Here is a 17,718-nt window from a genome sequence, read left to right as displayed (position 1 = left end):
TAATGACTTGTGGAACTGCAGGATCTTTGACGTATTTTTATCTTGTAGATTATTTTAGGGAGGGTACCTATCTTTTTTTTTTAAAGTTATCTACATTTATTTCCTATAAAAATATTGACACATATAAGGCTATATAATTTTAAAAGATATATGAACCTAAAACATATAACTCAACCTAGAAAAAAAAAAAGAAGTTCAAATCGTTAATAAAAAAACAAACAATATGGTAACTAGAGACGCTCATACATGGCGGTAAAACTATAAATAGCTTGCTTTTTGGTACATCTGGTGTACAAGATAGTTACAGTGAAGTTTAATTTCGCATCATCGACATTTTTTTGGGGGGTGAAAACATGTAATAGTTGGTAGAGCATTAAGCTTACACATTTGTATCATTTCAGATCTGTGTTTAACAGAAAGATGCATTTTAGCAGGTAAGTGCCTATGGGCAGTGGTTAATTGTAGGTCTCTTTCAAAGCATTTTCAAAAGTTTTAGGGTGTGGCATTGTGACTCTTAAAATTGTAACTCTTTTCTGTATATAAGATTATTAGAACGTGATATTGATTAGGTAGTCGTTATCTTGAATACTTTACATTTTTTTTATTGTTTTTGCAACGAGGTACAAAAAATGTCCACGTAACCGTATATATCTAAGAGTGCAGCGTTTCTCAATCTGTGGTCCTCGTATTTTGTCAGCCTCATTCATTTTACTGTACGAGAGATGACACAAACGTTTGGCTACTTGAATAAAATTTGGATAACAGACGGAGACCCTTCTAAAAAAATGATTATTGCTAATGATTTGTCCATTGGGGAACAAAAGATATTACTTGACTTTGAATTTTTCTTCAAAGATGATACTAAGCCTACGCCTTAGCTGCGAGTTGGGTTCTATCGCATAGCTACCAGGAAGCCACCCTGATTGATTCTCAGATGGCACAGTAAACAAAATCTGAAATCCCAGGTTCGAATCCTGGTGAAGACTGGGATTTATACTATCGGGGTCTTTAGGGCGCCTCTGAGTCCACTCAGCTCTAATGTGTGCCTCACATTAGTTAGGGAAAAGTAAAGGCGGTTGGTCGTTGTGCTGGCCAAATGACACCCTCGTTAACCGTAGGCATTAGAAAATATGACATTTCCATCATCTGCCCCATATATCACAAAGTCTGGAAGGGGAACTTTACAATAAACAAGATCGTCTTATTAAGGTCGAGATTACAGAGGATAGGAGCGCTGATAAAAACAAAAGCGTCAGAGAAAAAAAAAGCAAAGCCATTGATACTAGCTCCAGCTGGAATAACCTGCCCAGTGTGCAGCCGAACATTCCGGGCTCACATAGGTCTCACCAGCCACATGAGGAGGCATTTCTTCTTCTTCTATCCAGCTTTATTGCTGCTGAGCTGTGAGCTCTTTTGCAGACTGCCAAGAAAAATAGTGTGCTGTTTTCTTCAGTTGTACAGCACTGCCGTACAGGGTGGTGGTTATGTTGGGCTGTAGTGGAAGTAGGGTCTGTCTAAGGTGGATTAGGAAGGGGCATTCAAAAAGGATATGGTTTACGGTTTCATAGGAGTGGGCGCAGTGTCTACAAAGGGAGTTGTGTGGAATTTATTTTGTTCAAATGGTAATTCAACAGAGGTGCGAGCCCTGTTCTTAGTTGAAAAATTGTAGATTGGAGGAAGTTAATACTGTCCAGTTTGTTAGGCATAATCATTTCTTTGTACATGGCTCTGCCTGTGTTTCCTGATACCCATTGGTTGAGCCACTCCTCTTTGTGATTGTTGACTAACATTGACCTTAGGGTGAGGTAGTCAATAGATCTATCTGGTTATTCCATAGATGATTCTGCCTTTGATAGTTTATCTGCCTTTTCATTTCCCATGATACCAATGTGTCCAGGGATCCACTGTAGTGTGATATTGATATTTAATTTTGATATCATCTGATGGATTATCACAATTAGTGTTGTCAACTCTATTGGGCTGTTTGAGGTGCTGCTGTTAAGTGCTTGCAGAGTGAATCTGGAGTCTGTAAAGACAACAATATCTGATGGTGATTGCACTCCTTCATATAATTTGTTTTCTACTGTCTGGAGTGCAATGGTAATTGCCTCAATTTCGGCTTGGAAGCTTGAGCAGTAATCGCCACAGGGTGCACTTATTTCAAAGTGTTTATTTTTGGGGAAGACCAGGAAGGCTCCAAGACCAGCATTGATGGTGGCTTTGAAGGCCGATCCGTAGGTATATATATGGATAGCTGTATTTGGATAGCTTTCAATTGTTTCGAGCGTGCCTACTTTGAGCTCCAGTGGATTTGATTTTGTTAGGGTATTATTTAATGTTTTTCTCTGTTATTAGGTAGGTGGTGTTTTAGGGCTAGTTCGTCAGTAAGTTGGATCAGAGTTCTTTTGCTTTTTTTGGGTTGTTTTTCCTATTTTTCTGTGTTAGTAATTTATTAGGATGATCGTCCTCCAACCTTCTATATCTCTCAATAGCTTCTAATGCTGCTCTGTTGCGCCTTAACTTAAGAGGTTCAATATTGGAGTCTATTTCACAGTCTGCTGTGGATGTAGTTCTCATACCTCCACTGATTGAACTCAAGGCTTGGTTTTGGATTCAGTCATGATGATTGATAGGTTTTGTTGGCAGCTACTTGTATGGAGAGACAGTTATCCATTACAGATCTGACGTATCCAGTGTATAACTCTTGGGGTTTTCTTTTAAGCTCCCCAGGATGTTCCTGCTAGGTGTTTTACTATGTTTTTGTTTAGGCACAAAATTCCAGTGCAGGGCTCTCAGCCCCATGGATGAGAAAAGTGTTCATCATTGAACCACAATGGACGAACTATATATGTCTACTATATATATCTATATTGAGGTCGAAAACTACTGAGCACTCTCGGTTTTATATATTAATAGCTATCTGGTAGGCTTCTGTAACTGATTTTATCCTCTTTCGGGTGTAACTGTTCACAACCTTTTGTCTTGTGGAACTGTTCACAGCCTCTCAACTGCTGAGCCCAATGGACCAGAGTGTGGACCCTTGCATTAACTTCTATGACTACGCGTGCGGTGGACAAATCAAAGAGTTATCCAAATACAGCAAGAGGACAGTAAACCTAGCCACTGCCATCGAAGATAATATGAATAATAAGATAAGAGGTGAACACTAAAAATAGTATTCACATTTTTAACTTAAAGTATTCTCAATTTATGGATTTAAATTGTAAGATTGTTAAGCTCTTCATGAACGAATGTTCAAGCGGATTAACTCTGCAAAACAATTGCTTGGGCTAAATAATTAGCTTCCCTGTTTATGAAGGATATTTAGTTGAAAATTTTAATTACGTTTTTTCTATGGGAGGTAATTAGTACAACACTTTGCAAACCGTTGCTAATTTAGAAGAAAAACATGATTTCATTGGACTTGTTCTTTTTAATATTTTTTTTCATTTCCAGTTTTGCTTGAAGGTGCAGACGACAGCACTGCCCTGTATAAAATAAAACCCAGGGCTGTGTATAAGTTATGCATGGATACAGGTTTGTATAAATCTTAGAGGAGTATTTAATTTTATTTTTATTAGACCTAAAGTTCTAATTTAGAACTTACAAGATCTAGTCTAGATCTACTGCTTCATCTAGAATCTAGATGTTATCTAAATTAGATTTACGTAAAAATATAAGCAACTCTTATAAACTCCAATGAAATTAAAGCAACTTTAAATTTACTCAGTTCTACGGTAATACGGCTGACTACGCCATGTTATGGTGGATCTAGACCTAGATATAGTCTCCAGCCAAATTTAATTTAATTTATTTTTTACTTTGAAAAATAGTAATTGTAAATTGAATCGTCTCCCATAGGCCACTTTCTCGTTCTCTTGACAATTAGTAAGTAATACGATTAGAAATCAATCTTGACAATTAGTAAGTAATAAGATTAGAAATCAATCTTGACAATTAGTAAGTAATAAGATTAGAAATCAATCTTGACAATTAGTAAGTAATAAGATTAGAAATCAATCTTGACAATTAGTAAGTAATACGATTAGAAATCAATCTTGACAATTAGTAAGTAATAAGATTAGAAATTAATCTTGACAGCAGAGAGTTTTTAATTTCTGGCCAGTGAAAATACTTTTGATAGTAGATCTAGTCCTTTTTTTTAAATCATTTTTTTTCTCTTGTGAAAGTAAAGTTTACCTTACAATCAATAGAGCAGACGATGTAAAGGTCATTTGTTTCATGACTCATGGTTAACGGGACCTTGTATTTTGATTAGGTCATAAGACCCGTGACCTCTGCTGTACTGGCAAGTTAGTCCAGTGGTACTCTGTGGTCCCAAAGTATATTATCTAGGCTATTAACTTTAGCCTCTAGATATACAAAATTACTGAGACAGACAAGTAATAATACTGAGATTTCAGTTGCAACAAAAAAAAAACAACAAAGAGTTTATTTAGAAACAAAAGGAAATAGATCATGTAAAATAAAAATCGGAAATAAAGGCTATCAAAAGAAAATGAAATAATGAAACAAATCAAAATAGTAGGACAGGTTCAGTTCACAATAAGCAAAGAACCAGCATTGCAGAGGCACAATAGTGTCTCATCTCAAAAACCAAAACGATGGTTTACAATATATAATACATGTCATGACAATTAAATGACGTCATCCACGAGACACACTACTGTCTCGTATCAAAACAAAAGATGTCTTTTACAAATAAAAACATACATGAGAGGATAAGAGACTAAGTAGACATATACTATTTACATAAACCAACTTATTACTAACAAATAAATAAAGTCTACTTAGCTCATTATCGAAACAGTCTTCCCATAACAGTGGCACACTCCTCTTGAGTAATACAGTTAGAGCACAACAACACAAGTATTAGTTACACATTATGGAGACTTAGTTCAAAATACACTGGTCAGCCCAAGGACTCGAGAGAGTGGCAATTGTAAACAGTTGTAAATGGGACTTAAGTAAAGTATTAAAGGGGACTAACTCTTATAAAAAAAAGTAGCTACCCTTAATGTCCCTTTTGTCACAGTTAACGAGGGTGTTATGTGGCCAGAATAACAACCAACCACCTTTTTTCCCCGACTAACGTTAAGTACACATTGGAGCTCGGTGGACTCAGAGAAGCCTTAAAGATCCCGAAATTAAAAATCCCAGTCTTCACCCGTATTTGAACCCGGGACCCAGTTCGGAAGCCAAGCTCTTTACCACTCAGCTACCGTGCCTCTGTTGGTCTTAAGAAAAGGTCCTTAAATTTAGCGGTTGAAATTTTAAATGGTAGCCTAAGTAAGTAAACTAGTATTTAGTACAATCAATTTTATTTTCAGAAAATCTGAACTTCCAAAGCATCCAATCATTTAGACAGCTGGTCCGTGAGGTTGGAGATTGTTCATTGTTTAATCCTAATTGGACACAAAAAGATTTTCGATTCGAGTCAGTGTTGAGCCACTTGTCAAGTTTAGGTGAGAGATAAAATCAAAAGGATATTATATATTTTCGTTCACTCTTACCATCTAAATATTTTTTACCCCGAATGATCAGTCTAAAATTCTAAAATGTTCGAAACTAAACCTGGCCTTTGCAAAGATACCTGCTAAGTCCCGCCCACTTACAGAAGGTTTAGGCTAGGATGCAATAATCTTCGGTTTTGAAGAGACATTCTAAATATGCGTTGAGAAACGAGCCATCCTTAATAGGGTTCAGGGGAGGTAACTAATTTACATCTACTGGGAACTTTCCCAGACAGAACAGTAGTTAAGACAAGCGGATGAAGGCGAGTTTTATCTTATCTTATCTTATATAATACAGACGTTACTTCAAAAAAGAAGATGATTACGTCCTACGCGTCATGCATTTAGTCATGCATATTAACCAATGACTTAAATTCTGCCAAGTCACTGGTTTTCCTGGCTAGCTCAGGCAACCCATTCCATGCTCTAATAGCACTAGGGAAGAAGGAGAATTTGTACAAATTTGTCCTAGCATATGGGACGAGGAATGTGCCTTTATCTTTGTGTCTTTCAGAGTATTTTATTAAATTTTGTTTTTGTATTTGAAGATTATGGTTCAGTGTTTTATGTATGATTGCTACTTTACTTTTGAGCCTTCTGTCCTGAAGGCTTTCTAAATTTAGTGATTTTACTAAAGGTGTTTTTCGTGTGCCTAGAGTTCCAGGCATCTTCGACTATTACAAAGAAGAAGAAACGCCCCCCCCTCTCCCCCCTGCCTCCCAAAATGGAATTTCACAGAGTTAACAAATAAAATAGTTCTACATTGAACCTAGTTAAACCTAATTAAAAAGTCCTATGCTAAATTTGTTTTACAATCTTAAACGAGAGTCATTGCTTAACATTTAATAAGAAAATGCATAGGGAATAAGACCAAGACAAATACCTTCATATTTTGAACACGTTTCATTTGTTGTTTAAAAGAGTTATATTTGACAATAGGCATCTGATTATATAATTTTAATATCACATGTTAGTCGTGTACCTATTTAATAAAAACAACAAAGCTGCTTTATAAAACACTGAATGAAGATAACTACACATTTATCAGAGGCGAAGGCACTGGCGATATGGGAATTACATTTCTCACCAGAGTTTACAAGTGTATATAAACCCTAGGGGCGACAATCGATCCAAACAAACATACTCACAACATCATGGAATAAAGTATACAATTGAAACTATTTAAGGTTGAGTTTGTACAGAATATTTATTTCTGTACACAGCAAAAATTATAGTTATCATTACAGCCTACAGCATGCATGTATTTTGTTTTTGATGAATTATCAAACTTTAAATATTAATGTATATTATATTATGAGAACAGATAGGAATGCAGACCTTTCGTGTCACATAATTTATTGGATAGATTCTATGGTGGTTCCAGGGCTGATTTAGACATCCATAAGCATTCTAAATGTATATATCAATATGAGTTGCCGAAACGCTATATCAGTCAAATTACATGTTGGCGAATATACCTTTACCTTTACCTATCCCTTAGTCTGTTGGACCGTTGGGGCACCAGGCAAGATTTGTCGACCGTCTTTCTCCATTCCTCCCTTTTTTTTTTGCCTTGTTTAGAACCTCTCTCAATGGTAGGCCTGTCCATTCTTTAATGTTGTCCTCCCATCGCTTTTTCTGTCTGCCTCTTCTTCTTTTCCCTGGCACTGTTCCCTGAAGGAAGGTCTTTGTGAGCCCCGTAGATCTTGTAATGTGGCCAAAGGTTTTAAGCTTTCGTCTTTTCACAATAGTTAGCAGGTCGTCATGGGCTCCGATCACTACAGTAACCCTGTCTCTGATTTCTTGGTTTGTGATGCGGTCTTTGAATGTGATGCCTAGGATCCTTCTGTAGCATCTCAATTCCATTGCTAGGATCTCCTCTCAAGCTCTGCATTCAACGTCCACGACTCGCAAGCATATAAAAATGTGGCCATGACCAGAGAGCTCATCAGTCTGATTTTGGTGCCAAGGGCTAAGCCCTTATCTTTCCATATTATTTTAACTTTTGAAAGGGCTGCTGTGGACTGTGCTATTCGGGCCAATAATTCGGGTTTTGTTCCCTCATCTAAGACAATAGCTCCGAGGTATTTGAAGCTGTTAACACTAGTTAGCTTTTCACCTCCAATACTGATGCCTCTTTTAAAGCCCTGATGGCTATTGGTCATAATTTGAGTTTTTTCGGCCTTTATTTGCATGCCATATGCTGCGGAAGTCTTGTCAATGCGCATCACCAGGTCAGCTAGTTCTTCTTCTGTCCCTGCTAGGCCGTCAATGTCATCTGCGAAGCGCAAGTTAGTAATTCTTCTTCCTCCAATGCTAACAGTACCTTCATAGCCCTCGAGGGCATCTTCCATTATCCTTTCAAGGAAGATATTGAAGAGTGTTGGTGACAGTAGGCTGCCTTGTCTTACTCCAACGAATATACTAGGCCCATAAACAAACGTTCAATACCAATAATTAGTATCTATATCTCATTAAAAATGTGTGACTGTGTCTACTTTTTCTTAATTTCTCAGGAATCTCCCCAATCATCCAAATCGGCTTCCTCCATCCAACTGCTCTGTCGATCTTCACGGTAAGATTTCATGAATCAACATATCTTGGAATTTGCAAAGTCGACGATTAGGCTTAACACAATCCAAGATCTAAAAACTTTATTGATAATTTAGCTAAAATAATCATTCTAGCATTGAAAAAGATTTTTGAAAAATTGTTAGCTAAAATTTCCCTAGACTAGTGCTTCCAATTTCCCATGACTAGTGCTTCCAATTTCCCATGACTAGTGCTTCCAATTTTCCAAAACAAGTGATTCCAATTTTCCAAAACTAGTGATTCCAATTTTCCAAAACTAGTGATTCCAATTTTCCAAAACTAGTGATTCCAATTTTCCAAAACTAGTGATTCCAATTTTCCAAAACAAGTGATTCCAATTTTCCAAAACAAGTGATTCCAATTTTCCAAAACTAGTGATTCCAATTTTCCAAAACTAGTGATTCCAATTTTCCAAAACTAGTGATTCCGATTTTCCCAAGAGTGCTGATTCCAATTTTCCAAAACTAGTGATTCCAATTTTCCAAAACTAGTGATTCCAATTTTCCAAAACAAGTGATTCCAATTTTCCAAAACTAGTGATTCCAATTTTGCAAAACTAGTGATTCCAATTTTCCAAAACTAGTGATTCCAATTTTCCAAAACTAGTGATTCCGATTTTCCCAAGAGTGCTGCTTCCAATTTTCCAAAACTAGTGATTCCAATTTTCCAAAACTAGTGATTCCAATTTCCCAAGACTAGTGATTCCGATTTTCCCAAGAGTGCTGCTTCCAATTTTTCCCAAGACTAGTTCTTTTAGAATTAAGAATTCTTGTCTTATTGCTTACAGACGTTACTTTAAAAAGAAAGAAGATAATTACGTCCTTCGTGTATCCATGATTTAATCTAGTCATGCATTTAATTAGGGACTTGACCTCTGCTAACTCGTTAGTTTTCCTGGCTGATTCAGGCAACCCTTTCCCTGCTCTAATGGCACTAGATCTAGTGGCGTAGCAACCATGGCGCGATGAGATTCATTGCGCCCGCACCCCGGGCCATGGCAAATAAGAGCCCACAAGGGTTAACAGAGATGGTTATTACTTTTTAAGAAGGAAGCGTTGAGTCTCATGACATTATTTCTTCATTAACATAAACATTATTAGTGAAGTCGTTACTGAAATGATTTTAATGACCCCATTGGGGTCTTCTCGTAATGTGTGGCATATACATCGAGTGTCTAGTTAAAAAAAAATAGGCTACATACATGGTAACTTGATTTCATTTTGTTATACTCAAACTTCGAATTTATTTGGTTGTACGGTTGTTATGGAGTTTATGTCCATGTTTATGACGTAACCACGAGTAAAGGTGAGCGGATCGTTTTGGTTGTGTAGGCTGAATAGATTCTGATGAAACCTACAGGTAGTATGTCGTAATTCAAGTTAATCAATAGGGGTGTGTGAGTTAAAGAAGAAGAAGCAAGAGGCGTGTGACAGAAACAAAGTGTATTTGTAGCAAGTTAGATCTTGTTTAAAGAATTTATTTCCTTCGTGCTTCTACATGTATCTATGTCAAAGTTCAAGGCTGTATATTTGCATCTATGTCAAAGTTCAAGGCTGTATATTTGCATCTATGTCAAAGTTCAAGGCTGTAAATTTGCTAATAAAAACTAGATCTATATTCAGTTGTTGTGTGTGTGTTTTTTTTTTAAATTTTTCAAGTTTATTTCATTAAGAATTAAATGCGTCTACACTGGGCTTAGCAATACTGGCTGTTCTGCGCTACAACTTAAGGAATTGGTTAACATGCATGACTAGATGCATGACGCGTAGGACGTAATCATCTTCTTTTTAGAAGTAACGTCTGTATTATATAAGATAAGATAAGAATACAACTAACGACCGAAAATCAACGGAAAGCCTTCATATGCTTGCGCCCAGGGATACATCGCTATTATATAGTCTAGATTTATGAACTTTTAAATTAATGTTTTAATTGAAACTCTTGTCTCTGTTCTCCTCTATAGGTTTCAGCAGGTCAGGCATTGTTACCTGGAATTAGGCTTGATAACAGATTTGGTAGTTATTATGCATTCAAATCAGTGAAAAGTTATTTAGTGAACTCCTTGGTGTTAATGAATGTCAGTCAACAAGAAGCAACGAAGGCCGCTGATGACGTACTTGATCTGAAGATAGAGTTAGGACTGGTGAGTGCTTGAGTGGTCGCTCCTTCAGGCTGATAACCAATCAAACTGTAAGAATGTGTTCACGAAATGTGTGCTGTGTAGTCATTCAGTGTATTAAAGCCATACTATGCAGACATGGTTTAGGACTCTATTATCTTTATGTTCATAACACTTGTGTAAGGGGAAAGCCTCCATATTTACAACTATCTCTCAGTTATGTAGAAATTCTTTCTCTTTTTCGATATCAAACAAAATAATTAATTACCAATAATTGATTGACTGATTGGTTAATCTTTTAATTGGTTCATGCAAGTAATTGTGGGATGTTTCAACTTGATCCGAGAACTGGTATGGGAGAAATAATAAGTTCAAAATTCTTACCAGACAGACAGACAGACAGAGTGAGTTGATAAATACTTTGTAAAAACACTGAGACGTTACTGACAACACTATCCTGCTCAACACGTTTCCACAAAAGTTTATTCTATGCGCCCTTGCCAGCATTGTTCAAACACTACGCTTCTTTCAACAGTGTCCATATTTTACGACTATCTACCACGTCTATATTCTACGCCTCTGCCGACAAAATTCGAATTCTACGCCTTTGACAAACAATATTCTACGCTTCTGTCAACATTGTCCATATTCTACGCCTCTGTCAATAATGTCTATATTTTGAATATCTCTCTCTCTCTCTCTCTCTCTCTCTCTCTCTCAACAATATCCATATTTTGCATCTCTGTCAACATTGTCCATATTCTACGCCTCTGTCAATAATGTCTATATTTTGCATCTCTCTCTCTCTCTCTCTCTCTCTCTCTCTCTCTCTCTCAACAATATCCATATTTTGCATCTCTGTCAACAATGTCCATATTCTACGTCCCCTGTCAACAATGTCCATATTCTACGTCCCCTGTCAACAATGTCCATATTCTACGTCCCCTGTCAACAATGTCCATATTTGAATCTCTGTCAACAATGTCCTTATTTTGCATATCTATCTCTCAACAATGTCCATTTTCTACGCCTCTGTCAACAATGTCCATATTATATAACTATGTCAATGCCTCTGTCCACAATGTCTGTGTTTCCCTCCTATGTCAACAATGTCCATATTATATAACATGTCAATGCCTCTGTCCACAATGTCCATGTTTCACCCCTCTGTCTACAATGTTTAAGCTCCAAGTAATGTGCCAAAGAGGCTCCCATTTCACACCTCTGCCAATAATTTTGTACTTCTGTTTAGATTGAGGATCAGGTCCAAGACAGTACAACCTCTAAACTTCTGGCAACAAATATAGCGACATTGAACAACAACTTTACTTTTGTAAGTACTAGTTGGTATTTACAGTACTACTTCATAAACAGTAACATCTCTCTCTCTCTCTCTCTTTGTTTCGCTCTCTCTCTTTGTCTCTCTCTCTCTCTCTTTGTCCCTCTCTCTTTCTTTGTCTCTCTGTCTGTCTGTCTGTCTCTCTCTCTCTCTCTCTCTGCAAGAGATGTTATCTTAATTATTCTCTGTTTATTCTTTTTCAAAACATATTTTAAAACTGCTCTTAATATGTAAATTTTTACACACAAAAACAGATCAATTAAAATGTAATTAAAACCAGATGCTTTTTTTATTCATCACCTTACGTGCATTAATATTAACTAGGTAGAGTCTATGTAGCTAAACTAATTGGTCTAACTAATGAGAGTCTTTGATCACATATTTAGGTCAATTGGACGGAATTATTTGAAAGTCTGAAATCTGGGATAGATGTATCAAATGACAGTACCGTCTTGGTTTCATCAGACCACTTGATGTATTTAGAAAAAGTCAATGCAATAATGCCTCGAACTAGAAAAAGGTATTTTGATTTGTTATCTATCTATCTATCTATCTATCTATCTATCTATCTATCTATCTATCTATCTATCTATCTATCTATCTGTCTGTCTGTCTGTCTGTCTCTATCTATCTATCTGTCTGTCTGTCTGTATCTATCTATATGTCTATCTATCTATCTATCTATCTATCTATCTATCTATCTATCTATCTATCTATCTATCTATCTATCTATCTATCTATCTATCTATCTATCTGTCTATCTGTCTATCTATCTATCTATCTATCTATCTATCTATCTGTCTGTCTGTCTGCCTGCCTGTCTATCTATCTATCTATCTATCTATCTATCTATCTATCTATCTATCTATCTATCTTTCTATCTGTCTGTCTGTCTGTCTGTCTGCCTATCTATCTATCTATCTATCTATATCTATCTGTCTGTCTATTTGTCTGTCTGTCTATCTATCTGTCTATCTGTCTGTCTATCTATCTATCTATCTATCTAGCGCCAGAAAGCTTCCATCAAGAAGGACATGTTAACCTTGCTGGCTACTCACCTATAAGAAGACAAACTCTGAATTCAAACATCTACTGCCTTGCGGCTAAACACAAAAACATTGGGAAAATTTTGAGAGTTAAATCTGAGAAAAATTCCCTTAAGCAGTTTTGCAGCTTACAGTGCTACATCCTGGTATAACCAGGTATGGCCGTTCCTTTGGAGCCAACAGCTGCCTGGAGGGGAGGGGGCTACTTACGACAATTCCCAGGTTCTAATTTCTTCCTTCACGAGAAGTGACATTGTAGGATTGAAAGAGGCTATTTTGTGAGCATTTTAAATTATACAGATAAATAGGATTACTAAACAAAAAATATTATTCCAGGCCCATGTTAAAAAAATAGCTGAACTGTTAAATTCTAAATCTGTAAAAATACTAAAAAAACAAATTCAGTGTATTCATAAAGTTAATTCTCTGCCTTTTTTTTTGTCAGAAGTTACATCCTGCTTTATAATTATTTTTGTTTGTTTGTTTTTGTTATTGCTATATAACTTTATTACACTATTGACATCATTATTCTCATATTGTGTTTTACCATGTTGATGGCTCGGATTGTAATTAGGTGCAAGATAATCATTGCACTGTTTGTGAATCGCGTGGTTTGATGGTTGCGAATATTGTTGTTCATTTTTATTGTTATAATTATAATTTATAATTTATATTACCAATTTCATTACTATTTCTTTTCATATATAGTCATCTTGATTAAGGGTATATTGCCGTCCTATATGTATTTGACTGCATTTGTAGCACTTGTGCTTTGTGGCAAAACAAACAAAATAGTTATGAAATTGACTCCATGACATTTCATTTCTTTCCTTTAACATTCCATTATATTCGTGTACAGCATCCTGTCCAATTATTTAATGTCGTTTTTGGTGGCCAAGTTCGCATTTGCACTAGGACCAATGTTTATCAAGTTCTTAGATGAAATGTATTTGGTAAGTATATCCTCGATTTCTTTTTGTACAATCGTTCATTTTTGCGTTTTCGATTAATTTTAATCCGTAAGAAACTAATTTCTTTTCTATTTCAAGAAAATATCTAATTTATTCGTCGTTGATTTAGTTGTTTTTTTTTAAATAATATAGTTGAAAAGTGTTAATGAGCTATAGGACATTTCTTGAGATAATCTATATTATGTATTAATTAAATTTTTAAATTTATTATTTATTTTAGGATTTGAAGTACACTCAGCCACGAGAATGGTGGGAGAATTGTGTCAAACAAACTATGATGATATATCCAGCTCTTGTAGACAGAATGTATGTAGAAGCGTATGCCAACCAACGAGACCTGAACCAAGTAAAGTCGTAAATAGAATGCCATTTTTTGATACGATTAGTCTTAAATGTGTGAATAGTCTTTAATGTGCAGATGGCCTCATGGTTATCGGTTTCTATGGCCGGCGGTTAACGAGGGAGTCACGTGTCCAAGCACCAACTGCCTTTGCTTTCCCCAACGAATTTCAGTTTGGTGGACACAGGGTTGTACTAATAATATCGAAATTTGAACCTGAGACCATCGATTCGGAAACTAAGTGCTTCAGCACTGAGCCACCCCAGGACGTCGAAAGGAGAAGATGAAATTAACCTCCATCAGACAATGTCTATTTCAGCAATAGAGTGTCTTCAATATGTATGTCAAACAAACCTCCATCAGACAATGTCTATTTCAGCGATAGAGAGTCTTCAATATGTATGTCAAACAAACCTCCATCAGACAATGTCTATTTCAGCAATAGAGTGTCTTCAATATGTATGTTAAACTAACCTCCATCAGACAATGTCTATTTCAGCAATAGAGTGTCTTCAATATGTATGTTAAACTAACCTCCATCAGACAATGTCTATTTCAGCAATAGAGTGTCTTCAATATGTATGTTAAACTAACCTCCATCAGACAATGTCTATTTCAGCAATAGAGTGTCTTCAATATGTATGTCAAACTAACCTACATCAGACAATGTCTATTTCAGCAATAGAGTGTCTTCAATATGTATGTTAAACTAACCTCCATCAGACAATGTCTATTTCAGCAATAGAGTGTCTTCAATATGTATGTTAAACTAACCTCCATCAGACAATGTCTATTTCAGCAATAGAGTGTCTTCAATATGTATGTCAAACTAACCTCCATCAGACAATGTCTATTTCAGCAATAGAGTGTCTTCAATATGTATGTTAAACTAACCTCCATCAGACAATGTCTATTTCAGCAATAGAGTGTCTTCAATATGTATGTCAAACTAACCTACATCAGACAATGTCTATTTCAGCAATAGAGTGTCTTCAATATGTATGTTAAACTAACCTCCATCAGACAATGTCTATTTCAGCAATAGAGTGTCTTCAATATGTATGTTAAACTAACCTCCATCAGACAATGTCTATTTCAACAATAGAGTGTCTTCAATATGTATGTCAAACTAACCTCCATCAGACAATGTCTATTTCAGCAATAGAGAGTCTTCAATATGTATGTCAAACTAACCTACATCAGACAATGTCTATTTCAGCAATAGAGTGTCTTCAATATGTATGTTAAACTAACCTCCATCAGACAATGTCTATTTCAGCAATAGAGTGTCTCCAATGGATGTCAAACTAACTTACATAGTAAGAGGTAGAAAGGCTCATGGCAGTGTTTCTCTTGTGACGGTGGGAAAATATTAGCGATTGATTGGGAATAATGCAAGATAGGTGTCATTGTCATCATTGGTCTTAGTTAGAACAGACGACTCCAGAACGTGAGACGGAAAGATTGCGTTAGTGTAGTGAGTTAGATTTTGTTAACAAGCTAAAAAAATATTTCAAAAAAAAGGCTTATGTAAAGGGGAAGAACTCAGTCTTAAAAAATATATCTACCAATAATGTACAAGTTTCTTCCCTTATTCCATATCAAACAAAATAATTATTAATTGAATATTTTCGTTTATTGATTCGTGTCTTGTTAGGGTTAAAATCAATAATTTTTCAAAGTATCAACTTGATCCGAGAAAGTTTGAGGAAGAAAATAGCGTTAACGATTATTTAAGGGGACTAACCCCAACAAATTTAGCCATTTTTTGTGAAATACTGTTTACCTTGTTGCTATTAAACAAAATAATTAATTACCAGTAATTGTCTAATTGGTTACTTTGTTTTTATTGACTCATGTCTTCTCTATGTCAATGAATAATTGTGCGAAGTTTCAACTTGATCCGAGAGTAGGTGTGGGAGAAATAACGTGTACATAACTTTTACCAGACAGACAGAGAATGTGGATATAAGCTTTGTAAAAAAATAGTATTACTTAAAGTCTAGTACAAATATTACATTATTTTATCTCATAACAACTTGATTTTGTCTATATTATAATAAAAGTTATATTAAGTCTTGTTCACAAGGAAGTTACTCAAGTTATTCAAAGTTTTATTACTCAAGATTACGCCTACAGCGGTTAAGTTGTCTAGGAGTAGTTTGGTGCTGTAAGTGGACAGGAACTAATAACAGCCAGGAAAAAACAACTGAATATCTAATTTCACATCATCAGAAACGTTATTTTCCTATTTTGAAAGGTCCTACAGCTTCGACAAACTTTGCTCCATTTCTTCCATAACTTTCTAATAGTTTCAAACTGATTTTATTTTACTGAACATTAAGTTGACATAAACATTGCAACATTGACTTCATAACATGGTATGGCTGCCTGGTCGTGCGGTTTGCGCGCTGGACTGTCGTTCAGATTTACCGATGGTCCCGAGTTCAAACCCTGCCCGATCCCATCCCCCGTCGTCCTGCGGGAGGTTTGGACTAGGAAGTAATTATCTTCAACTCTGAAGGAACATCCGAAACATGTCAAACATTTTACAAACAAATATTTAACATAAATGTAAGCCGCAATTTTCAGTCGGCAAAGTATCGTAAGCTGCAGTGCAAAATAGAAAAGATGACAATAAAACTATTCTCGTGTGGTGATCACCATTAACAGAATCCATTCTGATGGCTATACTCCGGAGTGATGTTTTTTTTAGTGAAGAGTTGCTTGCATAAAATCTTTTCATTCACTGGTTTTAATACATTCATGTTTTAACATTCAGATAAGAACAGTCGCAACTGAGATAGTGCAGGCTGTACAGTCCACTGTTGATGAAAATGATTGGTTGTCAAGAGAAACAAAAACATCTTTACGAGCTAAGGTATACACAGGTTGTATATATTATATGTATATATATGGAGAGAGAGAGAGAGAGAGAGGGGGGATAGAAGGAGGGAGAATAAAAAAGAGAGAGAGAGGAAGAGAGGGAGGAACCGGGCTGCAATTTCAGAACAGAAAAATGATAGAGATTTTAGAGAAAATATTTGACACAATTTTCTATAAGTGCCAGTGACTGTTTCTCAACGTTAAGGAAAAATATCTTCTTTCATTCTGTAGATAGAACGCATACAGATTCAAGTTGGTTACCCAGAGTACATCCTGAATGACTCATACATCAATAACTTGAGTGAAACTGTGAGTTCAGAGAATTATAAGATTATTTAGTGGCTCGTATAAGATTTATCTTATATTTATTTACTTATTTATGGATGGCTGCCTGGTCGTGCGGTTTGCGCGCTGGACTGTCGTTCAGATTTGTCGATGGTCCAGGGTTCAAACCCTGCCCGCTCCCATCCCCCGTCGTCCTGCGGCAGGTTTGGACTAGGAAGTAATTATCTTCAACTCTGAAGGAACATCCGAAACATGTCAAACATTTTACAAATAAACATTTATCAATCCGTCTGTCTGTCTCATATTGTTTGTTACTTTTTTTTTCGCTTAACAAGAAGTTTCTCAGTTTAATTGTTTCCGAGAATATTTTTGTATTTTTAGCTTTTGCCCCGATTTTTATAAGATACTTTAAGCTTGAATCAATGTAACAGGTTACCTTTTACCAAGCCAGTGACATTATGAATATCTCTTTGATTTGAAATCGTCTTAAAGGTTACCTTATACCGCACTCACGTTTCTCCGTATCCTTTTCTCTTCTTTTTCTATGTTACCGACATAGCGGCAGATAACTGTTGGCATACGATTCAACTTTCAGCAGCAGAGGAC

At 36.0% G+C, this 17,718-nt stretch overlaps 1 protein-coding gene across 1 annotated transcript in view; it reads left to right on the top strand.

Annotated features, from left to right (window-relative positions):
- LOC106066760 (endothelin-converting enzyme 2-like) overlaps nt 1–17,718 on the top strand; it is a 35,627-nt gene continuing 17,909 nt past the window's right edge. The window contains exons 1-13 of the mRNA XM_056025339.1: nt 1–63; nt 402–434; nt 3,001–3,159; nt 3,457–3,537; nt 5,352–5,486; nt 8,051–8,109; nt 10,090–10,269; nt 11,498–11,578; nt 11,971–12,104; nt 13,490–13,583; nt 13,822–13,947; nt 16,724–16,822; nt 17,059–17,136. Of these exons, the coding sequence (XP_055881314.1) occupies nt 3–63; nt 402–434; nt 3,001–3,159; nt 3,457–3,537; nt 5,352–5,486; nt 8,051–8,109; nt 10,090–10,269; nt 11,498–11,578; nt 11,971–12,104; nt 13,490–13,583; nt 13,822–13,947; nt 16,724–16,822; nt 17,059–17,136 (1,320 nt within the window). The 5' untranslated portion in view covers nt 1–2. The remainder of the gene's footprint in view (nt 64–401; nt 435–3,000; nt 3,160–3,456; nt 3,538–5,351; nt 5,487–8,050; nt 8,110–10,089; nt 10,270–11,497; nt 11,579–11,970; nt 12,105–13,489; nt 13,584–13,821; nt 13,948–16,723; nt 16,823–17,058; nt 17,137–17,718) is intronic.

This window comes from Biomphalaria glabrata, chromosome 4, assembly GCF_947242115.1.
Source record: "Biomphalaria glabrata chromosome 4, xgBioGlab47.1, whole genome shotgun sequence".
In the NCBI taxonomy this organism is placed as follows: domain Eukaryota; kingdom Metazoa; phylum Mollusca; class Gastropoda; family Planorbidae; genus Biomphalaria; species Biomphalaria glabrata.
This window is presented reverse-complemented; position numbering and strand designations above follow the sequence as displayed.